Source organism: Nycticebus coucang, chromosome 1 (genome assembly GCF_027406575.1).
Source record: "Nycticebus coucang isolate mNycCou1 chromosome 1, mNycCou1.pri, whole genome shotgun sequence".
Lineage (NCBI taxonomy): Eukaryota > Metazoa > Chordata > Mammalia > Primates > Lorisidae > Nycticebus > Nycticebus coucang.
Window position 1 is genome coordinate 152,034,923 of NC_069780.1, and position 25,282 is coordinate 152,060,204.

General features: G+C 43.8%; 1 protein-coding gene across 3 annotated transcripts in view; it reads right to left on the reverse strand.

The window, feature by feature from the left end:
* Window positions 1–980: 980 nt before the first annotated feature.
* The window catches only part of IL31RA (interleukin 31 receptor A), an 84,531-nt gene continuing 60,229 nt past the window's right edge, over window positions 981–25,282 (reverse strand). The window contains exons 6-16 of one of the 3 annotated variants that reach the window (XM_053590420.1): window positions 23,980–24,145; window positions 21,999–22,078; window positions 19,248–19,464; window positions 11,972–12,154; window positions 10,972–11,073; window positions 10,073–10,219; window positions 7,967–8,107; window positions 6,874–6,967; window positions 4,693–4,782; window positions 4,033–4,114; window positions 981–2,905 (exon numbers count right to left, since the gene is read on the reverse strand). In XM_053590420.1, coding sequence (XP_053446395.1) covers window positions 2,435–2,905; window positions 4,033–4,114; window positions 4,693–4,782; window positions 6,874–6,967; window positions 7,967–8,107; window positions 10,073–10,219; window positions 10,972–11,073; window positions 11,972–12,154; window positions 19,248–19,464; window positions 21,999–22,078; window positions 23,980–24,145 — 1,773 coding nt within the window. In that variant the 3' untranslated portion in view covers window positions 981–2,434. The remainder of the gene's footprint in view (window positions 2,906–4,032; window positions 4,115–4,692; window positions 4,783–6,873; window positions 6,968–7,966; window positions 8,108–10,072; window positions 10,220–10,971; window positions 11,074–11,971; window positions 12,155–19,247; window positions 19,465–21,998; window positions 22,079–23,979; window positions 24,146–25,282) is intronic. The other 2 variants (XM_053590435.1, XM_053590428.1) reach the window with 2 other exon arrangements.

Consider the following 25,282-nt stretch of genomic DNA (forward strand, 5'->3'; position numbering starts at 1 on the left):
GCTGGTCCCATTACTTGGGAGGCTGAGACAAGGGGATTGCCTGAACCCAAGAGTTTGAGGTTGCTGTGAGCTATGACACCAGAGCTAACTAGGGTGACAGAGTGAGACTCTGTCTCAAAAAAAAAAAAAACAAAAAAAAACCCCACAGATTGGCTTCTCTGGCATTCTTTTAAAGTTTTCTGCTATTATCGTAAAAGAAAGGTCACTATTAGGTGTCAGAACCCCAGAAAACTCTTTAATGGGTATTTTACTCATTTTGCTCAACACAACAAGACTTCCTGACAGTAAACAGAAAACACACAGAGGCAGCCCAGGACACCAGGAATGGGGACAGTCACCAGCGCTCTGAACACTGGGGCCATTGTCCTGTGGGGCTTCCTGGGAGGGCCAGGTGATATGTTTCAGGGGCTCCTTGTCACTGGCAGGAAGACTGACTCCCGCAGAACCACCCCGGGGCCACTTAGAACAGAACAGAGAGCTGCTGTCTTCCCACCCCTCAAAGGTGGGAAAGTGAATATAGAAATGACCAAAGGAAGCTGATGGCAAGAGGAGAAAGCAATGAAAAGAAACACAAGGAACAGTTAAAAGAAGAGTGGCTCTGGCAGTGGTGGGAGAAGCTGCAGAAGACAGAGCAAGGGGAAAGGGAGAGAAGGGGAAATGGAATGGAAAGGGTCAAAGGGGCTTTGCTGCTGTCCCCAGAAGACATTCCTGCTCCAATGGCTGAGGAGGGTGGAGGTGGGGGCAGTATCTCCATCTCCGAACGCAACCACAGGAGCCACTCAGGACCCCTTCTCCATCTCCGGCCATCATTCTTGGATTTTAGGTTCAAAAGGCTCATCCATGTGTAGACAGGTAAATTTGGGGAGGACTCATTCTGGGCTCTCCTCTCTCCTCCCACAGGATTTGAGAAGTTTCCCCCCAGCTGGAGGTGGGCAGAGTGGCTGAGGGAGTGGCAGGTGACCCCAGCGGGATAGGTAGGGCCAAAGCACATACACAAAAGATCAGTGACACAGGAGCCCAGAGGACCCACTGGGTGGCTGACTCTGCCCCACAAAGCCTGCCCCATCAAATGTCCCCTGATGCTCAGAACCAGTCCCAGGAAGGACAGAAGAGCTCAAAATCCCAAATGGTACTGAGTTACAAACCCAAAGCAACTCCAAAATCACCAAACTGGGCTGAGGTAACTTACAAGTGTCAGGGTCTTGGGCTAATAATTAATTTTATTTATAGGAAAGTAAAGCGGCATTTTGCACAGGTGAGTTGGCTTGTGAAGTTCATGCCTGGGACATAAATACTTACTTCTTCAACTCTCCTAGAAAATATAGCGTCAGTCTTCCTGGCTGGCAAATGCTGGGTGTCTGGACCTTGGGCCATTCACTTAGCATCTTACCTGCTCCTGATCTCCCCAGGCTCCCAGTGAACTCCCCTAGTGCTGACTCCATCGGTCACAGTAGAAGCCTGGTGCCAGCCACGCCATTCCCTAGGTCTCACCAGCTGACGCCTGCAATCAGCACAAAGGTTCCACTGACAGTCAGGAGTTCGGTGCTTAGCTGGAGCAAACGATGAAGACATCCTTGTGTCGGAGCAGCAAAGTTGCTAAACCTGGCACATGCCCAGGCCCTGCTCAGCTACTTCTGGAAAGAGGCCTCATACGGGTATGGTCAGTAAGCATTCCTGGGCTCTGCGACAGTGTCCCTCCCTGTACAATGACCACTGCAATGCCTGGTGCTTCCTACTTCCCAGCTCAAGGGCCAGGGAAGTGGCCTGGAGACTGGGGAGACCTGAGCCCAGCAGAGTCCACTTCTCAGCACCCCTCTGGGACCCTCCCTCCTTCCTTGATTTAGTGTCAGTCACTGTGCCATGACCTGGGGTCAGGAACCCAGGGTGCAGTGCTGCTGCAGACGCTTGAGATGCAGTAAGGATTAGGAAAGCCTCAGACACAGTCTAGGAATGTCCACTCCATTTCCCGCCCTGTGTGGGGACAGTGTACGATTTCAGGGCTGCCTCTGAGAAGAAGGCTGAAGCCCAGGCTCCGACCAGACTATCCAACCACCAACTAAACAACTGTCCTCTGGCAACAGGGAAAGGCCTCCTGGAAAGGCTGTGACCACAACCCAAGTTCTGGGAGGCAAGCTATGTCCACCTCAGGGCTCTTTTGTCCTCCGAAGTCAATGTGTCAGGAGGCTCAGTGAGAGCCTGTTAACTGAACAAAAGAAAAAGAAATTGCTTTTCCTCTACAAGCCCAGGGAGCTTCTCACCTTGCCTTCTTCCTCCCAGCACCAATTCACGTCTGTGTCAGTGAAGCTCAGCCAGCAGTTCAGGGGCAGGGGACAGAGGGGAGGGGCTAGAAGCACTTTGCGCTAAGTCTTGGCATTCTCTCTCAGCAAGGGTCGTCTACACTGAAGCTCCCAGGGGGCTCATGTCATGGTGACATTTAAACTTCTCTCTTGCTGTGTTCTGGAAGTTTTTCAGACAGGAGAAATTCTCTGGTTGTCACTGAATTTTTCAAATATGGATTTGGTGCTCTTTCCTCACAGGGGTGGTCTGGCCCTAAACTCTGACCAGAAAAGAGACCCTGCTCACTGGCTTCTGAGCAGGCCTCTTCTGTCATTCCCAAACACAGGTATTGGGATTTTCTGGGCGCAATCTCAGTTGAAACTGGAGACTCCTCAGAAGTCTTCCCTGGAGAATAGTCAGGCTTGTGTGGGGAGCTCATGTACTCATTATCTTCCCCTCCCAAAATGTTTTCCTGAAACTTTCCAGCTTCTATAGAAATGTCTTGCAGGAAATTCTCAAAGTTCACCACCAACTTGTCAATAAGGTCACTGGAGGCAGAACATGGTTTTAGGATCCTGTCTTCTTCTGGGTTGGCAGAGTCATCGAATTCCTTCAGGTTTAGCTTATCCTGGACAAGAAAAAGGGGCATCCCAACATAATCATTTAGGGGCTACACTTGATGTAGCCAAAAGCTCCCTAGGCTTGGGACCCTAAATGCCCCACTCTTGAACAGCACCCCACACTCCCCCAAGGCCTATCATCTCCACATGCCCTTCCAAGGGGGTTGGGAAAGGGTGGCCCATTTCCTGAGAAATGGTACCCTGGATTCGAAGAGTTTCCTCTAGACTGCTGAAGGCTATTTTCCACACAATCATACATTCACAAAAGCCCAGTTAAGAATGAAGTATTAAGCCAGGACGGTGGCTCACACCTGTAATCCCAGCACTCTGAGAGGCTGAGGCAGCTGGATTACTTGAGCTCAGGAGTTCAAGACCAGCCTGAGCAAGAGCAAGACCCCATCTCTACTAAAAGTAGAGAAATGAGCCAGGTGCTGTGGCCCGTGCCTGTAGTCTCAGCTATTCGGGAAACTGAGGCAGGAGGATCACCTGAGCCCAGGAGGTTTTGAGGCTGCTGTAAGCCTGACCCCTAAGCCTGACCCCGTGGCACTCTAGCCTGGGCAACAGAGTGAGATGCTATCTGAATTTTTTAAAAAAGGAGGGTTTCTACTTAAGGAATATTCACTTGAAACTCCATTCCAGTTAAATAAAGTGTGATTCTAACTTCCCCAATCTGAGAAAAACAACTCGAGACAGCCTCTGGCCAGCTAGGTTCATCAGTGTCAGATCTCTAGGTGGTCTCCAGATTAATTTGCACTGGGCTGCTTTTTAAATGGCCTCAGCTCTTACAGTCAGGCCCTTTCTCTCTCCAATTAGACAGATCAGGAAGGGTAAGGCTGGTGTCTGCCTTCTGTGGCATCCTTCGTGGGACCAGTTCCATTCTGGAAACACGTTGGTTCTTCCTGAGCCTAGTGAAACCCTTTTCTCTTGTCTAAAACATGAGGTCAAAGTTATTCCAGTGAGGCTGATTCCATCTGCCCTGCACCCATACACTCCCTAGGACTTTTCAACCTTAAATTCTCTTTAGGTGAACCGCAAACTAAACTCAGCCCAGGATTCCTCCCCATCTCCATCACCCTGTCCACCTCCCTCGAGCAGCCTGTCCAGTGATATCCTTAATAAGAACAGGAGTGCTTACCTTGAAATCACCTCCATGCCACGTGGCTATACTACTTTCTGCAGGATTGGGGACCTTGGGCCAACATAGGCGAGTCAATCTGCTAGTAAGAGATACAATTTTAAAACAGGAAGTGAGTCCAGAAGCATTTTACACATAGCATATAGCTGAGCCACAAGAGTGAGGCTTTGCTAAGAGGAACCGTATGGCTCCTGACAGAAGCCAGGAAAATGAAGTAAGTTGGGGGGGTGTGTGAAATTGCAGGTTATTTACAGGATGTGGTGGGAGCCCAGCTATTAACTTCCCCTCCCTTCTCTTGCTCCTGCATCTCCATACCTCGTCCTGTTGCAGGAAACTGCAGCATCACGGACATTGCTTTGAGATTTATTCCCTGGAAATGGTAACACTCTAAGTCTTATAAGCTACCCACACTTCAGTGTATTGGTTCTCAAAGTGTGGTCCTAACCAGCAGCACCAGCAACACCTGGGAACTCGTTAGAAATGCAAACTCTTGGGCTTCACCCCAGGGCCATGGAATCAGAAACCCTTGGGGTGGGACCTGATTCTGATGCATGGTAAAGATTAAAAGGATTTCTAGGTTCATAATGTACATGAATTTGTGCCAGTGGCTTGGCTACAACATACATTGGTAATGGAGGTTGCATTAGCTTGACCACTAACCAAGGTAGCTGCTTGGCAGAGAAAGCCCACAGCTGTTCTATTGAAAGAGAGCTCCACCAGGGAGGGACCATCGGGGTAGCATGAGGCTCCCTGCAGAAACAAAGCACAAGACCCTGGAGCCAAGCATCCTTCCCCTGTGACCAGGGAAGGCAAGACAAGGGTCCCTGCAGCCAGCCCTACAACACCACACCACAAGCAAGAAACAAGTCTGTGCCAGCATACAACTGGCCAGCACTCTGACTCCATGGGGATGCTGTTCTGTACTCTAGCCATGAGATAGCAAGAAGGCCTCTGTCTAGACCAGGGGTCCTCAAACTACGGCCCACGGGCCACATGCAGCCCACCAAGGACATTTATCTGGCCTGCGGGTGTTTTTGCTGCAGCTGCCTGTCCTGCTCAGCAGCCGACTCATCCCGGGCCAAAATGCAGCATGTGTGGAATGTGCGCCACACTCTCCAACTCCCCTCCTTCTCTCTGTTTCCTCTCAGTCTCCAGTGTGATCGAACTAGTCACCAGTTTGCCTGTGCAGAGCCTGCTGCTGCCTGAGGACCGCGGTAAGAACAAGTTAGGATTTTTTTTTTAAGTTAAGAGGTTTTTCTTTTTTTATTATTTTGCAGTTAGTAGGGCCTTTTTTGTGGTTAAAGGGGGCCATTTTTTTTTTAAGTTAGGAGGTCTTTTTTTTGCAGATAGGAGGCACCTATTTTTTGAAGTTAGGAGAACCTATTTTTTTTTTTTGTAGAGACAGAGTCTCACTTCATTGCCCTCGGTAGAGTGCTGTGGGGTCACAGCTCACAGCAACCTCCAACTCCTGAGCTTAGGCAATTCTCTTGCCTCAGCCTCCCAAGAAGCTGGGACTATAGACGCCTGCTGCAACACACGGCAATTTTTTTGTTGCAGTTTGGCCGGGGCTGGGTTCAAACCTGCCACCCTCAGTATATGGGGCCAGCACCCTATCAACTAAGCCATAGGTGCCTCCCAGAGAGCCTTTTTTTAAAAAGTTAGTTAGTTGGTTGGGGGTGGTTTCTAGGGGGGTGTTGCATCACAGTGATGACGCAAATAGCACTCAGTGCTAATGCAAATTGTCAGTGCTCAGAGGTAATGCAAATAGTCAGTGCTTGGTGGTAATAATTGTAAGTGCTCAGTGCTAATGCAAATGGTCAGTGCTCAGTGTTATCGCATGGGGGCCCCACACTGGTAATCTGCCTAGGGCCCCATGGGAACTTAATCCGGCTCTACAGACAGCCAAGGAGTAGGAAACCCAATTTAATTGACAGTAAGTGCATTTATATTCTGATTGCTATTCAGTTCTGTATGATGTTGTATGTTGTGTGCTGTGTGAGCCCCGGTTCACACTGTTGCCATCTCTGAGCAGTGCGAGTTTAGCCATATGTTTGTACGGCTGAACTCACATTAGATTTGGAAGAAAAAAGGCATACGTGCCTTCTTTTTTCCTGCAGTGGAATCTGATCGCATGGGTCTTCTCACCCATGCGATCAGATTCCTGTGCAAGTTCACAAATGGCAGTGCAGTTCGCACAGGGTAGTCTGTACTGGAAAGGTGGTGGAGGAACCAGCTCTGGAATGGTGCCGGTTACTGCACTGCACCAGTGTGAGCCTGAGGTAAAGCGGAGTTCCACCAATATGGGCACTGGTGAGGCTGAAATGATGTGGACTGGCAAGGCTGAGTTAAATATTGTATTTGTTCCTGTTTTGTTTTTTTATTTCAAAATAAGATATGTGCAGTGTGCATAGGAATTTGTTCATAGTTTTTTTTTTTTAAACTATAGTCTGGCCCTCCAACGGTCTGAGGGTCAGTGAACTGGCCTCCTGTTTAAAAAGTTTGATGACCCCTGGTCTAAACAATAAAACAAAGGGCCTCAGTCTCAGATGGCAAACGCAGCAGAGGAAGCCTGTGGGGCAGCTGGCACTCTTCTGGCCTCAGAAAAGCCTAGACCTAGACCTGGTGCATGGAAGGGGAATGTCCTCCTGCTTAGTCAGAATTCTGATGTGCCACAGAATGCAGCCTCCGTAAGCCTCCATGCTTACTCTCAATAAGCATGTACCAAGTGAATAAATGAATGAACACCCCCTTAATGTAGGAGGCATCCATCCATGATGCTTTCCACCCCCATCTCTTTTTGTCCCTGGTTTTCTAGGCCCCCACCATGGCCTGTAAACTCACTTGGGTTTTTTGAGACCATATGCCACCGTCAGGACGATGAGAGTAAGAAGCCCTCCTCCAGTCAGAGAAGATATAAGAAAAATCTCAAAGACACCTTGAGGGAAAGAAGAACAAAAATCAGCAGTAAATTCAGTTCCTTATTTTCTCAACAAAAATCAAAGATTAGCTTTTTCTTCTAGTAGCTTTGGCAACACAATTTCTTATTAGTTTTCTTTCAATTAAATTTAATTTCTTTCTATTAAAAGAACCTGGGATCTATATCTCCCCATCTAGATGTCTTCTCCTTGTACCAGATACTGTGTTCATGGAGCCCAGTTATTGCAAAATTTGGCAATGTCCTTTTATTTTTAATCTAAAAGTAGGTTTATTCCTTAAAACAATTTTAGTATGTACTTAAAAATCAAATCTCTACCACTCAAAGACGTGGCAAAATTAATGCATTTCTCTGTTTTTCTTTCTCCTCCCTTCTTTCAGCTTCATCTCCCTCCTCATTCCATCTTCTCTCCCTCTTGAACCTCTCCCTTAGCCATCATATGAAGCTACATTCTATTTTATATTACTTATTGTGTTTATTAAATTTTTCTTGCTCCCTATATTTTTGATGTAAAAACTGTAAGTTAAACATACAACAGATCTCTTTGCCCCAAAAAACTTCACAAATGAGATGAGGTTAAACCTCTTCCTGTGGGTGAATGGTCCTTGGTCAACCAAGGTTTTCCCTCCAAGGCCCTGTAGTGTAGTATCCTCAGAAACTGGTGACTATAAATTTGGGGACAGCCATGGGCAGGAGTTGGTAAGGTGCTGAGGCCAAAGCTATAGCATTAACTGGACACCTCCACCTGGCGATGGCTTGTGGCTGCCTGTGAGAAAGCAGCAAAATGGCCAGTCTTTCCAAATTCAGTTCTGGGTCTGCCTGCTCACCCTCCTCACCCATGTGCCTTCCAGAAAGGTCAGTGAACCAGGGAGCAGGACGGCTCCTCTCACCTTGGTACTGCCATTCACTGGGTTTCCACCTGAGTTTAGCAAACACCACTTCTCACTGACCTAAGGTAAATACAAGGAGAGGTACTCAGAGCTTGAAGGAAATACTCACTGAGCGATAACGTCCTGAACTTTATCTGCATCCCAGTTTTTCCCCCAGCACTGGTGTTGGCCATGACCTTAACAGTGTAAGAGGTCTGCCGTGTCAGGGATTCCAGGCCATACTGCAGCACGCTAGAGTTGACTGTCTTGGCTAAAGGAAAAACGCACAAGTCAAACACCACAGGCAGACCAGCCTAAAGTTTGTGCTTTAGTAGCTCCAAAATAAGAACATTGGAACCTGTAACTCCAAGGTTGGCCATCTTATATTCCTAGTTTTTTTCATGTTCTACTTAAAATTAGCCTAGCAAGATGGATAAAAAGACCTAAATGTAAGCATTAAAACTAAAAAAAACTCCTAGAAGACACAGGGTAAAATCTTCATGACTTTGAATTTCACAATGGTTTCTTACATGTGATACCAAAGGTACAAGCACCAAAAGAAAAATAGATTAAATAGTATTTCACTAAAATTAAAAGCTTTTGTGCATCAAAAGAACTTAAGAAAATGAAGACAATCCATAGAATAGGAGAAAATATTTGCAAATCATACATGTGATAAGGAATCTTTATATCCAGAATATACAGAGTGTGCAAAAAATATATATACACATTTTAAGAAAGGAAAAAACTGTATTAAGTAATACTCAATATGTAGCAATAACAAAAAGATGCATAAGTCAAGTTGAGCACCTGTTGTAATTACAGAAGTCAAACATGACTATTACAAATATAATACACGTTTTTCTTTTCTTAAAATGTGTATCCATTTTGTTAGCACCCTCTTTATATGGAACTCCCATAACTCAACAACGAAAGACAAATAGCCAGACTTAAAAATAGGCAAAGAGATTTAAAAGCTATTTCTCCAAAAAGAATATACATATGCCCACAATTATGTGAAAAGACACTCTGTAGCACGCTAGAGTTGCTTTTCTCCAAAAAGCATATACATATGCCCACAATTATGTGAAAAGACACTCAACTCCATTAATCATTAGGCAAATCAATGAGCTACCACTTCATGTCTACTAGGACAGCCATAATAATTTTTTAAATAAAAAATAACAAGTATTGACAAGGAGGCAGAGAAATTGAAACCCTCATACATTGGTGGTGAGAATGTAAAATGGTGTAGTCATTATGAAAGAAAGTTTGGTGGTTCCTAGTAAGCTAAACTGGAATTACCATATAATTTAGGAATTGCAACTATAGGTACATATGCAAAAGAACCGGAAGCATGGACTCAAACAGATATCTGTACATCACTTTTCATAGCGTCACTGTTCACCGTAGCCAAAAGGTTGGAACAACCCAAATGTCCATAACAAAATATGGACTATCCATTCAATGGATTATTATTATTCAGTCACAAGAAGGAATGAAGTACTAATTTATGTTATAACATGGATGAACTTTGACAACATCATGTGAAGTAAAAGAAGCCAGAAACAAGGCCACATACAGCATGATTCTACTTATACAAAACATCTGGAATAGGCCATGCCCATAGAGGCACAAAGTAGTTTGGGGTTTCCAGGGGCTGTGGGAAGAACAGAATGGGGAATGAACAATTAATGGGTACAGCTAGTAAAAAGGTTCTGGTGATGGTTGCACCACACTGTGAACATTCTTAATGCCCCATTTTATATACTTTCAAATGTTATGTTACACATATTTTACATAATACAAAAATTTCAGCCTAAATAGAAATCTAAGCCTTGGCCAGAATTTAGACTATCAGGAGATATTATGGACTCAAGAATAAAAGTATGACTTAGCAATGGATAGCAAAAGTCATGGTACAGGGCCTGGCCCCTCTACTCTGTAAGCCAGGCATACCCTTCCCAATAATAGTAGAGCTCCTAGGTCGTCAGCTCGTTTAGGGCCTGACCAGGATAAACCATCTCAGCATTCATACAGGACTCTCAGGTACTGTCACTTCACTGTCATTTAATCCCCTAAGCCTCAAAAGGTGGGTGCTCTGGCCTCATTTTCAGAGAGGCTTAAATAAGCTCAGTGACTTAGTTTCAGGTCACAACAATGGGAGTCATGCTAAGATAGGTCTATCCCTAGGATCTGTATGGGGGTTTTTAATCTTGGCTATGTGTAGACTTACAGAATTCTTTTCCGTCTTCAGCTTGGCAAAATATGGTATAGTTTCTGATTATACCATTTCTCTCACTCTTAGGAATCTCTTCCCATACAATCATGACTGTCTTCACACCAATATTCTCCACCTTGGTCCTGGGACCTCTTGATGGAACTGGAATGGACGGAGAGATAAATCATGAACACTGAATTGCACCCCAGCAGCTCCTTTCCTCACCAAGGCTCTGGCCAGTACTCAGACCAAAACCACAGTGCTGAATGTGGAAGGTAAGTGTTGATAGGGAATTAATGGATCAACTTCTTGGGAAAATTGTGTTCTGGAGTCACCCATCTTAAACAAGAAGAAAAGTGACATCAAAGACCAAAGAAAAAGTATTTTCTTATAGATGACTTTCTCTAATCTGGTACCCAGCTTTTCCATTCTAGTCTGTGAAGTACAGCTATCATCAAATAGTTGAATCCATGCCTCCAAGGGCTACATTTGAGTGGCAGATATTTTCCAGTGTTGAACCTGGAAGACAAGAACTTGCAAAAATATAAGAATAAAGTCTAAGCAATTCACCAGTAGAGCCCTTGCTTATTGCCACATAATTTAAAAAATAAGTTTTTATAATCCCTAATGTATGATAAACTCTGTAGGCTCCCTGAGTTGGTCTTAACTAAACGTTATTTCTGGTTGCAGCTGTATTTGCACTAGCTTTCTTTGTGACTTTGGGTAAGTTATTTCACCTCTCTGACCTTAGTCTTCCAATTATGAAATGAAGGCATTGCACTTGATCTTTAATGTCTACCTAAGCTTTGAAATCCAGCAAATCCAGTGGTATCAAAAATTCATAGTTCCCTACAGGATGTGAGTGATGGGCAGACCCCGTGTTTCCTCCTCCACGGGGCCTTTCTCATACATACTGCCTTCTTTGGCATAAGCCTGAATGGAATATGGCTCGCCCACTTGGTCTTGCAACATTGGATACACAGAGATGTTATAGCACAAGAAAGGCTTCAGTTTATCTGGAAAAAAAAAAAAAACACGGAAAGAAATAAGCATAAGTACAGAATGTGGCAGAGTAGAAGAAATGCTAGACTAAGAGCTATGGCTTCTGACTTATGGAAGATATTCCATATCTATATAGTTTCCACATCTGAAAAATAAGGTTAGATTGGATAGTCTGTAATGCCTATTGCTGCTCTAAAATTTCTAATTAATTCCTAGAATTGAACCCTGTTCCATTCTGACAAAATTATAGAGCCATCCAGTGCCCCATCACTGATTTTATCATATGGCATATTTGTCACCATCATATGATTTGGGGCTACTGCAGAATAAAACTGAATCCTTTAGTCAACAGCATAACACCCTGGAGAACTCAGGTACCATAAATCCAGCCTCTCTACCTGCATGCATCCCTGCATGCCAATTATTCTTCATATAGGTGCTATTAAGCATTAAGAAATGGCTGGAGGGATAGAATTGAACAGAATAAAGCCTCACTCATGCATCTTATCGGGGCAAGGACTGTTCTTTTATCAATCCCCTAGGGAAGGGGATTGATTGGCAAATAGGCAACCAGAACTGAAGGGAGTGTCTGAGACAGGACAGATTGGATCCAAACGCTCGTGAAAGCCACAAGATGATGATAACATCTGGGAAGGACTCTCCTTCAGTGCACATTAAAGTGGTGTTTTCCACTTGGAGACAGGTCAGACACAAGGTCCAATATCCACAGCTTTCTGTGCCAACCTTTCTTGGGAAATGCCAAAAAGTGCATCACTTCCCTAGGCTTGCATGAACTTGTCCGATGCTATTAACCACATTTATAGTTTTGAAGCCAAAGTTAAAGATTTAAAAACTGATGAAGATGAAACTAAATCCTGCACAGAAGGAATCTGTGGGTTCTGCATTGGATACCTTGCTGGATTGTCCAATTCCTGGCCTGAGACACAAGTTCCCAGGAAAGAGCAGGGAGCTCTGAGTCCAAATCTGGGAACCACTCTACCATCCATGTGTCCACCTCTAGATTAGAGCTTTGCCACTCCACCACCAGCTGGTCCTGAGCAAGGCAGGCCTGCAGGGCCTCAACATGCCACAGTGCTGAAAAGAGAGGAAGGACTACTTCACAGATACCCAGCTCAATCCCACATGCATCAACCACATTGGCATCTGCTCACTGCCCAGGCTATAAAGCAAGGTCAAAGTTCAGGATCTCCACAGCAGCCCCTCCATGTTGCTACTTTCATCCATTTACTTATTTATTTATTTATTTGAGACAGAGTCTCACTTTGTTGCTCTTGGGCTTAAGCAATTCTCTTGCCTCAGCCTCCTGAGTAGCTGGGACTACAGGCACCTGCCACAATGCCCAGCTATTTTTTGTTGCAATTCTCATTGCTGTTTTTTAGCTGGCTGGGGCCAGGTTCAAACCCGCCAGTATATGGGAGTGGCGCCCTACCCACTGAGCCACAGGTGCCGCCCTACTTTCATCCTTTTTACTGTATCCCTTTTCCTTATGCAACATCTTTGATGATTAACTGCTTTCTCAATCTTCCTTCACCTCCTCAAATTGACCTATTTCCAGCAAAGGATGTCACTAGAGAGTTGATGACTACAAAGACTTACCTTCCAGAGGTGTTTTCTGCAAATCAAAAGGAAAGCAAACCTGAGACAAAGAAGAAATCTCCCAAGGTGGAGTTTTAGGCACCAGTAACTGTGTTGCTGGGAAGGTGGGAGATGGTGATCCTAGCATCATAGTAGGGAGATGACTTCACACTTTAACTTCATATGCAAGTCCTATGCAAAGTGAACATGGATTCCTATCCTTAAGGCAGCAAGAATTGTGTCTATACCAGAAAGATAAAGGCACATTCATTCAAAGTGCCTAAGTGTGGACCAATATACAGCAGTAAATACAGCAAAACCTCCATAGTTGATCTTGCATTGACCACCTTCTTAAGTTGACCTAATTTTCATAGACCAGACATGCACCATATGCACAAATCAGTACAGTAGGCCTCATTCCTTATGTTGACCACCTCTATACATTGACCAATTCTTTACAGTCCCTTGGGTAGTCAATTTACAAATGCTTTACTGTTGTAACTGGCAATATTTTCTGTGGCCCAAAACACATCTCTGTTAAACGATCACAAAATTCCTTTAACAATGTGGTTTCAAATCCAATATCTGGGATTTAATCAAAATCAGAGAGAGATATTCTTGAAAATGTTCTGAACACACAGAAGAGAGAACTATTTGGAGGTTCAGTGAAGCACAAAGCCAGTGGGGCTCCCCTTGTAAGGCTGAGGTGCTGGCAGTGGGTGGGGGTGTGGCTCTCCCCCCACTCATTCCCAGCACACCTCAGCCTTCACAAGTGGAGCCCCACTGGCTTTGTGTGTTAAAACGAGCATCATGTCTTAAGTTTAAATCTTTAATCCAGTGAGAGTCTATTTTAGTTAATGGTAAAAGGTGTGGGTCCAGTTTCAGTCTTCTACAGGTTGCCAGCCAGTTCACCCAGCACCATTTGTTAAATAGGGAATCATTTTCCCACTGAATGTTTTTTTTTTGTTTGTTTGTTTTTTGTTTTTTTTTGTTTGTTTTTGGCCGGGGCTAGGTTTGAACCTGCCACTTCCAGCATATGGGACCGGCACCCTACTCCTTGAGCCACAGGCACCGCCCCCCCCACTGAATGTTTTTAATTGGCTTGTCAAAGATCAAATAACAGTAAGTAGTTGGGTTCATCTCTTGGTTCTCTATTCTGTTCCATATATCTACCTCGCTGTTTTTGTGCCAGTACCATGCTGTTTTGATCACTATCGATTTATAGTATAGTCGGAGGTCCAGTAGCGTGATTCCTCCTGTTTCGTTTTTATTTCTGATTAATGTCTTGGCTATTCAAGGTTTTTTCTGATTCCATATAAAATGAAGTATTATTAATTCAAGATCTTTAAAGTATGACAGTGGAGCTTTAATAGGGATTGCATTAAAAATGTATATTGCTTTGGGTAGTATGGACATTTTAACAATGTTGATTCTTCCCAGCCATGAGCATGGTATGTTTTTCCATTTGTTAACATTTTCAGCTATTTCTTTTCTTAGAGTTTCATAGTTCTCTTTATAGAGATCTTTCACGTCCTTTGTTAGATAAACTCCCATATATTTCATCTTCTTTGGCACTACTGTGAATGGAATAGAGTCCTTAACTGTTTTTTCAGCTTGACTATTGTTGATATATATAAAGGCCACTGATTTATGATGTTGATTTTGTAATCTGAGACACTGCTGTATTCCTTGATCACTTCTATGAGTTTTTTAGTAGAATCCCTGAAACTTAGTAAATGTAGAATATAAATGTCTTAACACAATAACTAAGAAAATGCCAGGAAGGCTATGTTAACCATTGTGATGAAAATATGTCAAATGGTATATAAAACCAGTGTATGGTACCCCACGATCGCATTAATGTACACAGCTATGATTTAATAAAAAAACAAACAAACAATAAACGAGCATCAAAATAGTCCTGGATGAGGGCAGAAGAGTGTCCTGCAAACTACAACAACAAAAACCCTAGGGGCCTTTGAAGCTGGAAGCCTGGGCCAAATGCAGGAAGTCAGGGTGGGAACTGGAGGTCTTGCATCTTGCTGCTCCCAGGCAACAAGCCCCAGCAGGCTGAGTGCATACTTAGGAGTCTTGTTCTTACAAGTCACAGTTTATGGATCCTTTTCCCAAACTGGGCCTTTAGGGAACACTCCAGCTGCTAGTCCTAGAAGTAAGGCCAGGTAATTAGTTAACCTGAAAAAGTAGATCTGAGAAAGGGCAGCTGAGGCATGAAGGAAATGTGAAGCCAGAAAAGGGGCAGTGTCATCCAAGTTATCCAGCCCACCTATTCCTTAGGGCTTTCTCCTCCCTGCCTCCCCTGCTCACAGCCTCCAAGTATCTCAACCTGTCCAGGCTGAAAGTCATTGGTGGAGCATTTGCAACCTTACCCAGACTCTTCCAGCAGGCCATGTTGGTGCTCTGCCCACACCCTCTCAGATTCCTTCTTACTGTTTATGTGTGTTCCTTGGTTGGGATTACTTTCAGATGACACTTACACTCTAGAGTCCCCTTATAGGATCTGGCAGGAACCACCCTATCTGGGACTTTTATCTTAGACTGTACCTGTTATGAGTTGAACTGTGTCCCCCCCAAGAAGACATCCCCTTTCCACAGAATGGGACTTATTTGGCTATAGAACCATTGCAGATTCAGTCAGTTAGGATGGTAGGCCCTTAACCCTACCATATGACTGGTTTTGTTATAAGAAAAGAGGAATTTGACTGGGCATGGTGGCTCATGCCTGTAATCCCAGCGTTGGGAGGCCAAGGGAGGAGAATCGCTTGAGGGCCGGAGTTTGAGAGCAGCCTGGGCAACATAGCAAGGCCCCATCTCTACAAAAACTTTTCAAAAAGAATTATCCAGGCATGGTGGCACATACCTCTCTGTAGTCCTAGCTATTTGGGAGGCTGAGGTTGGAGGACGGCTTGAGCCCAGGAGTCTGAAAACTATAATTGTACTACTGCACTCTAGCCTGGGTAACAGAATGAGACCCCATGTCAAAAAAAAAAAAAAGAAATAGGGACTTTAAATACAGAAATAGAGACACACAGGAAGCTGGCCCTGTGAGGACCAAGGCAGAGATTAGAGTTACAGACATTATTGGAGCTGCCACAAGAAGCTGGAAGAGGTAAGGAAGGATGCCCCTCCAGGAGACTTTAGTGGGAGCATGGCCCAGCCAACACCTTGACCTTGACCTTCTAGGCTTCAGAACCATGAGATAACAAATTTTGGTCATTTCAAGCCACACTGGCCCTGTGGTACTTCGTTTCAACAGCCCGAGGAAAATCAGGTAGTCCCTCTGGTTCAGCCTCTCTTTTCTTGGCCTGCTTCCTCTGCTTCCTTTTCTGGTCCCCTGGAAGCACTTTTTCAATAAATGACTTGCCCACAACCCCTGAGCTGAAGATGAGTGAGTGCTGGTTACTAACCTCACACTCTTTCTTCATACCAGTACTGGAGCTCTGAGGAGCAGGAGGAGCCAGATCTCAAGTGCCAAATGGGTTGCAGAGACTGAGGAAGCCACAGGGACATGGCAAAGGCCCCAGGAAGCCGTGAGTCAACCCCAAAGGGGAAAAGGCCTGGCAATGTGACAGAGTTTTAGAAGAGAAGTTTCCAAATCATCACTCTACTAAACTAATTGCTGGGTCCTCCTGTCATTCAACAAGAAATTTTTGAGCAATTTCTCCAAATACAACACATCTCCAGGTGTGGCAGGAAATACAGACATTTCCTCGGAAAAAGGAGAAGAGGCTTTGGCTATGAAGACCATTAAAATCTTGGTATGTGCAAAAAAGAGTCACTCTGAGGCTATCAATCCCTGCTCAAGTGCTGGTGGTGCCTTGCCTTTGCCAGCTGTCCATTCACTGGCGTCAGTCCTGACATCCTCCTTGGGCCCTCGGACCACACAGTGGCTGTGCTTTCCCCAGCTGCCTATGGGCTAAGGCAGTGGTTCTCAACCTTCCTAATGCTGTGACCCTTTAATACAGTTCCTCATGTGGTGACCCCAGCCATAAAATTATTTTTGTTGCTACTTCATAACTGTAATTTTGCTACTGTTATGAATTGTAATGTAAATATCTGATATTAGGCGACCCTTGCAAAAGGGTCATTTGAACCCCCAAGGGGTCACGACACACAGGTTGAGAACTACTGGGCTAAGTGGTCACAGAACAGAGAGGATGTTCAGGCAGAAGGAAGCTGAAGGTTCATCTTTTCCTATCCCTTATGCTAAAGAGGTGAATGAGGAAGCCCACAGAGGTCAAACCAGCTCAGCATCACACATCTGTGACCAGAATTACAAGTCATTTTATTAATACCAAGTCCAAGATGCTGGAGAAAGTATATTGTATAAGTTTGAAATTGTGCAGACTTGAGCTGGAATCCCACCTGGGAGACCTTGGACAAATTGCTAAGCTTTGCTGACAGTATCTACTTTATGGGTCATTTCAAGGGTAAAATGAGATGACCTATGTTGCCTTAGCACAATGGTTGTCACTTACTAAAGAAAACAATTTGATAATTATACTTAATGTTAGTTATACTTACAAAAATTATTATTAACTATAATTGCCTCCACTTTATTAAACACAATTCCGTAGAACATTTCTTTATTTTTATTGTTTTTATATTTTTAGAACATGGCTTTTTTTATATGGCTAGGACAGAGGCCTATAAAATTTTCTCTGTGAAGAGCAAGACAGTCAATATTTTAGGTTTTATGAACTACATGCTCTCTGTCCCAACTACTCAACTCTGCCACTGTGGCCCAAAAGAAATCATAGACAATGTGTAAATAAATAGGAGTGGTTACATGCCAATAAAGCTTCATTTACAAACACAGGTGTCGGATTAGATTTGTCCCACAAGCTGTAAGACTGCCACCATCCAGTCTAGGACCATTATAATTAATGATCACACTGATGATTCTGACACAAAGTCAGAAAAAAACGTAAGTGAATTCAGCAAAATTTTAGTTAAGGTATATTTTGTAGTATTTTTAAAGTTGATAATTCATGTCCAATGGAAATTTAATTAATCAGAAATTTTATTAAGAATGACAGAAACAGACCAGGTGTGGTGGCTCACACCTGTAATCCTACCACACTGGGAGCCCGAGGCATGAGGATCACTGGAGCTCAGGAGTTTGAGACCAGCTTGAGCAAGAATGAGACCCTGACGCTACTAACATTAGATAAAACTAGCTGGGCATTGTGGTGGCCACCTGTAGTCCTAGCTACTTGAGAGGTTGAAGCAGGAGGATTTCTTGAGCCCAGGAGTTTGAGGTTGCAGTGAGCTATGATGATGATGCCACTGCACTCTAGCCGGGGTGAAAGAGTGAGATAATACCTCAAAAATAAAGAAACAAATCATAGGAAAAACCAGCACTAGACAAAGCATTTTACATACACAATCTCATTTAATCTTCACAACAGCTCTATGAGGTAGGTATTATTATACAAGAACTCTGTTTTGTAAGTAGCTAATGTTAGGTAATTTGCCCAAGATTAATGGTATCCTTTGGAAGAGTCAAGAGTCAACCCAGAGCTGTTGGACCCCAAAGCCCATGCTTCTATCCCCTACCCTCAGTGCCTCCCATGCTGGGGCCACCCTCAATCGCTAGCCAACAGCACCACTATTAACAAAGAATGTGTATCCTAGTGCAGTGGGCTAAGTTTAGGTGGAAGAGAAGAAGGAGGCACAGGCAGAGAAGTCTAGAGTGGTTGTGTAAATGCTTGAACCAGTCTAGGTCCAAGCAAATAGACCAGACGTGGAAAACTGGAAAGAACCTGTTTTGATAACTAGTTACTGAGGACCTGCTCTATGCCAACTGCTCCATGCTATTTTAGGTGTTGGAAATTAAGTTAAAAAAGAAAAGAAAAATAGACAAACATCCCTTCCCTCATGGAACTTACATCGTATTGTGTGAAAAGGCAACAAAACAAATGAGAAAATATATAGAAAAAGAGACGGTACTAAATTCCACAGATAAAAATAAAGCAGAGAAGAGCAAATCTATTGCCTACAATTCTTTTGAATGAGAATCAAAGAAAGTATTTTATTCCAAAACAGGATACAAAATACAAGTTTGTCTGGGAGCAGTAATAGGTTAAAAATTATTTAACCAGAAGTATAATGAGCACTTTATTGGCAAATATAAACATTAGCTTTTTCCCCTAATTTAGTCAAATGGAACAAGAAAAAGGAGGAAAACAGGAAAGTGAGCATTAAACCAAGGCTGGGGTTGTGTTCAATACCCATCTGTGGGGGGAATAGTTCAAAAAGGCTCAGTCACTGAGGACAAATGGGACATGTGGGACAGGTTTGCACGGCCAGCTTACCTTCAGTCAGACTAGAAAAATAAAAGCTGCACGTAGAACTTCTAGGTTTGTGACTTCGGATTACGTGATTTATGTCTGAGTAAAACAAGTGGCTCATTACTTATCAGTAGGTTCTGCTTTCCTCACCACAAACAAAAAGTCCCCATTCCATTTTCATTTTGACTGAAGAAAAACAACTACCCTTGAGAGGATAGTGACTGCTCCTTGGCCCAGGGATGAAAGCAGGCACCTAAGTGAGAAGCTGATGCTCTACTTACGTTTTTCGTGAATGGCTGGAATCCTCAGGGTGGCTACTGGAGATTCTCCAAGAGAATTGTAAGAAATCACAGACACCCAATATGCCTCGCCTCCCAGATCCAGTTCAAACTGCTGGTTAGTGGTGTTCCTGATCTCTGTGAGGTTAGTTTTATTTTCTGGAAAGTACCATATGTTGTAGCCAAGTGTTTTCTCCAGGACTGGGGCTCCTCTTGTATTCTGAACCCAAGGAAACAGCAAAAAAAAGAAAGACCCAGAGAGAGTATAAGTGGTGGGGGTGGTGGGTTAGAGATAATGTTAACTAATAGATGCTAACGTGCAATTAGGTAATTACCCTTCAGGGATGAATAACACACCCTAGGCTGGGATATTAATTCCTCAAGTGCCAGAAGAGATTTACTAAATGGTAACCTAGTGGTATCAATCCTTAACATAAGTTTAATTCCATGAGGCTAAACTGGGATGCTGCCCAAGCCCATGAAAGCAAACCACCTTTGTGTTCTTCTGACTGTATCTTTCACTCCATCCCACATGTGTGGAGAGGTAAAAATTAAAAAGCCAAGCCTCTGAGAACATCCCAAGTCTATTCCGGCCCAGGTCATCTCTTGCCCTATCATCCAAGGATTAGAAAGTTCACATGCCCTTGTCTTTTATCACCACACCTTCCCTCCGAGGAGAGAACCAGCTTCGCTGGACTGGGATCCCTGGTCAGGCATCCTACCTAAGAGAATTAAAACATTCAGGGATGCCTTACCAGTCCCAAACTGTTGGTGAGAAGCCTAAGATGGAACCGCTGGAACTTTAAGCCAAACTTTTACTTTCAGCCTTGAAGTTGGCCCCACTAACCAGATGTTTTACTTAGGAGTCAGCAAGCTGAGTATTTCCCAGAGATTATAGGGTTTCTTAGTTGTTTACTTTGTTATTGATTATACACACAGCTGGAGAAGAACAACCAACTCAGGCAGGACCTTAGAAGTCCTGTTTTCCAAATGCCTTCCTAGTTCAAGAATTTCTTCTATTGCTGACCATGGCACAAAAGATCAGCTAGAATCTTCCTAATGACTGGGAGCCTTTTATCTCTCAAGACAACGCATTCTATTTTTTTAAATAACAGCTTTATTGAGATGTAATTCACATTCCAGAAAATTCATCATCTTAGTTCAGGTGGCTCATGCTTGTACTCCCAGCATTCTGAGAGACAGAGGATTACTTGAGGCTAGGAGTTTGAGACCAGCCGCAGCAACATAGCAAGACCCCATTACTACAAAAAATAAAAATTAGCTGGGTGTGGTGGCATATAGTCCCAGCTACTCAGGAGGCTAAAGTAAGAGGATCACTTATGCCCAGGAGTCTGAGGCTGCAGTCAGCTAGAATCATCATGCCACTACATTCCAGTCTGGGCAACAGGGTGAGACCCTGTCTCAAAAAAAAATCGCTGAATAAAGCAAATTCAATGCATTGTGAATTTAAAGAATATTCACAGAGTGGTGCAACAACCATCACCACAATCTAAATTTTGGAACATTTTAGTATATTGCTTTTTAACCAAATCAAATTCTTAGAAAACTCTCTCCACTTGAGGCGAAAATAAAAGAAAAGAGACCAGTCCCAAGGTGTGAGGGGGAGGAGGAGTGTGTGAGGAGGAAGCCAGTGAAGTCATCTTCCACTCACAGGTTGGCCTCCTTCACCCAGGCCCACCCAGGTCTCGGCAGCTAGGACCACATGTGAGTATGTGTCCGTTCGCTTTCCTTTCCCAGAATGTGTTGACACAGGCATCTTTTTTCACACTTGATAAGTTACAAAGAAACACAAAACTTGGAATTGATCCTCAAAGATTTCCCAACACCACTGTCAGTGCTTTCCCAGCCTGCTGCTTCAGGCCACCTGAGGCTATCCCACCACCCTGGGGGTTTGGAGGGAGAGGGGCAAATGTTGGAGCAAACTGAGAGTAATGGGGATTGGAATGTCATCTGGCAACGCAGGCGATTTCTCCGCTTTCAAAGGAATTCTGAATTTGCCTAGACTTCTGCAGTATGAGACAACGTGATGAGCATTTCCTGAGAACTCTGGAGACCTGCTCAAGAGGTCTGGAATCCTCGCTTCGCCTCTTGCTCTTCTTCCCCATCTTGTCTCTCCCATTTCTTGTGGGTTTTCTCTCTATTTTCCTTTCCTGTTTATTCCTTTCCCCCCTCCTTTTCTGTTCCTTCCCCGACCTTCTTTTCTGATCTCCTTTTCCTTCCTCCTCTTCTCTGCATTACCCACCTGCCTTCTCCTTGTTCCTCACTCCCAGCCCTTCACCCAGAAAGGACTATTTGGGCCCTCTTTTGTTATTGCACCTCACCATTGCAGCATACGTGCAACATATATGTTGACAATGACCTGAGGACACACTGGCAAGCTGACACTTTTGGTCCTGGGACTATGGAGACTCCCGCTGCCTTCCAGCGGAGGCCAGCCAGTGACAGCTTCCTCCAGAAGCTCTTTGTGCCTCCTACATCTGCTCTCTGTACCTGCCCCAGATGTTAATGTTTCTAACCAAAGAAGACAGGGGGAAGAGTCTGTGAGGCACATTTGGTCCAACTGCAAGAGGAACAATAGGACTTTTCTAAGCTGGGCAAACACCATGACATTTGTGGCATCATAAATCTCTCTAAGGCAGGAAATGCAGGAGGTAAAATTTCAAGAATCATTTTGGGAGGATGTAAGAGAACAAGGGTTTCAATAAAAAAAAAAAATAGCCAGAGGGAGGTCACCTTCCATAGCAACACCACCAGTCTTCTTTCATCTGTCTCAGCTGGTCTCAAGATTCTCCACAGATCCAGGCCATATGGAGCTGTAAATAAGGGTGAGGTACTCACTACAGATGGAGTTGCAATAGGAGATGGGGAAGGTGAGCTGCGCAGTTGGGAAGATGTGCTTGAGAGAGCCAGCAGAAGCAAGGTGGAGAATGGAGGGCTGACAGCTTTGCAATGACCAGTGACATCTTTATTTTGTGGTTGGAGGACTAGAATCCACTGTTCTTGGGTTTCAGGACTTAATGTAAGGTAAAGAAAAGTATAAGAGATTACACTGGATGAGGGAGCACAGAGGTTGTCCCCAGATGTTACCTGAGACCAATGTGGGCTTGGTATGAGACTGAAATCTCATTTTCTATCACAACATGGGTCCCCACAATAGCCTGAAATCCTGGCCATGGGGGGATTCATGCTGTAACCCATACCTCATAAATAATAAGGTGAAAGCCTCAAAGGAAGGTTAGAAGAGTGGACATTACTGTATTTCTTTTCCATAATTCAGAAGATGACTTGTAGATATCACCAAATATTCATCTAATGAATCATTCATTTCCCTGCCTGCACCATGGGGCTATCTCTCCAGTTTTTCCTTCAGCCCCCAACTCACAGAGCTCCTGGCCTATGCAATCTCACCTGCACTCCCACAAGACCCTTCCTTCCTCCTACAGAGGTTCCTGCACCTCCTGCAGGCTCCTCCATTCTAGCACCATCACACAGAGTCAGCATCAGCGAGCTACCTGCTTCATCTTCGGTTGACTCATAAGCTTCTTGTGGCACGGATACTGTCGACTTCATCTTTGTACCCCAAGAACTCAGCAAGCACCTCGCCAGGCTATAGGTGCCAAAAGTTGTCTCGGAGGCCAGTGAACACACACAAAATCCTGGAGGCTAACTGAGAAACTCCACATTCTCTGGCTGCCTCATTGCTAATATCTTTATTTAAAATCAGGGCCCTATCTTTCCTCCTAAGCTTTTTGCTGATGACATCATCTCATCACTCTCTTCTTCCTGGTGCCACATTCCTAGGGAGGAGAGACCCCATTTCTAGAAGCCATTTTCCCCCACCAATTTTTCATCAAAATCCCAGGGACAGCTTTCTATTAGTGGGATTCGAGTATTTGCTGACAGTAGGAAATGGAGAAGGAGATTTTACTTAATCATCTGTTGTCTTGGTTTTTATTGCTGTCCTTTTTTTTTTTTTTTTAACTTGGAGGAACATTTTTAGGCAATTTATTAAAACATTGCCTGCTGGGTTAGGAGCAGAGCCATTATCTGGCACAGAAAGAATTTGCACATGAGATCATGGTGGAGAGAGGCTGCCAGAGTATTAATGTTCATTATTCCTCTACTGGCTAGGGTTTTATTGAAAATCAGAATAAAGAAGTTGGCCTATGTTTAAAAAATAAAAATAAAAATCACACTAAAAATTATGTACTACTATAAATTCAATTTACAAATTATATTTCAATATGAAAAAAGGAATAAATAGTGAAGTAACAGCTCAGAGTAGACTTAGAGAATAGTTATCTTGCCCAAGTCACTGCAGGGCCGGGTTACAATTTAAGCCAAGCCCACCACCAGGAGCACTGCTCTTAATGGCCACATGTGACATGTGGCAAGTGCTCAACCAATGTGCGGTCCCTTGTCTTTCTTACTGTTGTTAAAGATGTGACTTTTTTCTTTCATTAGTTACACCTTTACTTATTTTTTCAGTAGTAGTTCTAAGGTTAGCAATATATATCTTTAATTTATCAAAGGATACATTTATGTGGTCTGATACTACTTCATGTATAAGAACCTTAGAAGAGAATTAAAGATGTAATCCTTTGCTTTGGGGTAATTCCCCAGGCCCCAAGATCATGGCACCCTGTGATTCCAAGTCTAGCTGTGGCAGCCCTACACCAGAGCAGGCAGAAGAGAAATCACAGGGGCAGCTTGCCTTCTTCCTCAGTTATTCCCATTTCTTCTTGGCTCCAGGCGCTCCAGAGGCTTGATTCCTTGGCCACACATCGCAGAGCTACTACATACTCCGTGAAAGCCTGTAGCCCTGTGAGGTTGTAGATTTCAATGGTACTGTAATGATACTTAGTGAAGTTGACTTCCATCTACAAGACAAAGACAACCGTGAGCTGACATGGAGACAGCACATGTCATTGGTCCATTTTTCCTCTTCACAACCCAGTGCTTTCTTACCTTTTCAGAACTAGAAACTCTCTATCTCAAATTTTAACATACATAATTTTCATCAATAAACTACCACATGTATCTGGGAATAATTGGCACCTACATAGATATGAATCCCCCCTACAAATCACCTCCTTCCCCATTTCCTGTCTCTAAGTTTGTAGGGTAGAGACTCCTGCCTCTGGACTGGTCTAAGTGAACACAGCCCTACTGCTTGCTATCCTGGAAGACTCAAGACAGAGCCCAGTGACCCAGGCAACCTAGGCCTAGGAGGTGACTTAAACACCTAGAGATACAGCTTCATGGAACAGCAGAGGACACAGACCATACCTGCATCAAATTCAATCCCCATGTCATGACCAAGATCCAGGAAAATTAAAGGACCATTTCAATGAAAGTTAAATAATTAGCAGAACTAGTACCAGAACACTAATTTCTTCACTCCTTGGCTCTCTTTCCCTTTACCAAAATCTCTTTTTTCAAACTATTGCTCTTTGAGTGACAAGTCAGTCAAGCTGCTGAAAGTCTCAACAGCCTGAATGTATAAATTCATTCTGACACTCTCTTACAGAGGGGAGAGGTAAATAAATCAGTTCTCTTCTCTTGATGATAATTTCTCATTAGGAAAATGAAGGTGTTACTTTATATAATTTCCAAAGTCCCTCCTGGACCCAGCCCTGTAAGGGAAACTAAAAATTGAGCTATTCCTTTTTCAGCACAGTTAATGTTGCTACAATATAAAAAAAAATTAACTGTTGGCTTATAAAACTCATATTGAGCTGATAAAAACAAGCTGCACTAAGATGCATGCCCACTTTGCTCGCGTGCGCACAGCTCAGACCATGGAGCCCTACAGAAGGAAATCCTGATATTTCTTACATCTGTGAGAAAGCTGTGAAAATTAGTACTAAGTTACAGCTCCTGAGCCTGAAGAAAACTAGTCAAAAGGAGGACATGTGTCTGTGGCAGGAAGTCACATCTCACTGCAGATGGACACTGGTGAGATGGGTGTGGAGCAGGGAGGGGTGATGACAGTTTTGCTGCTGAATCTTGGGTTC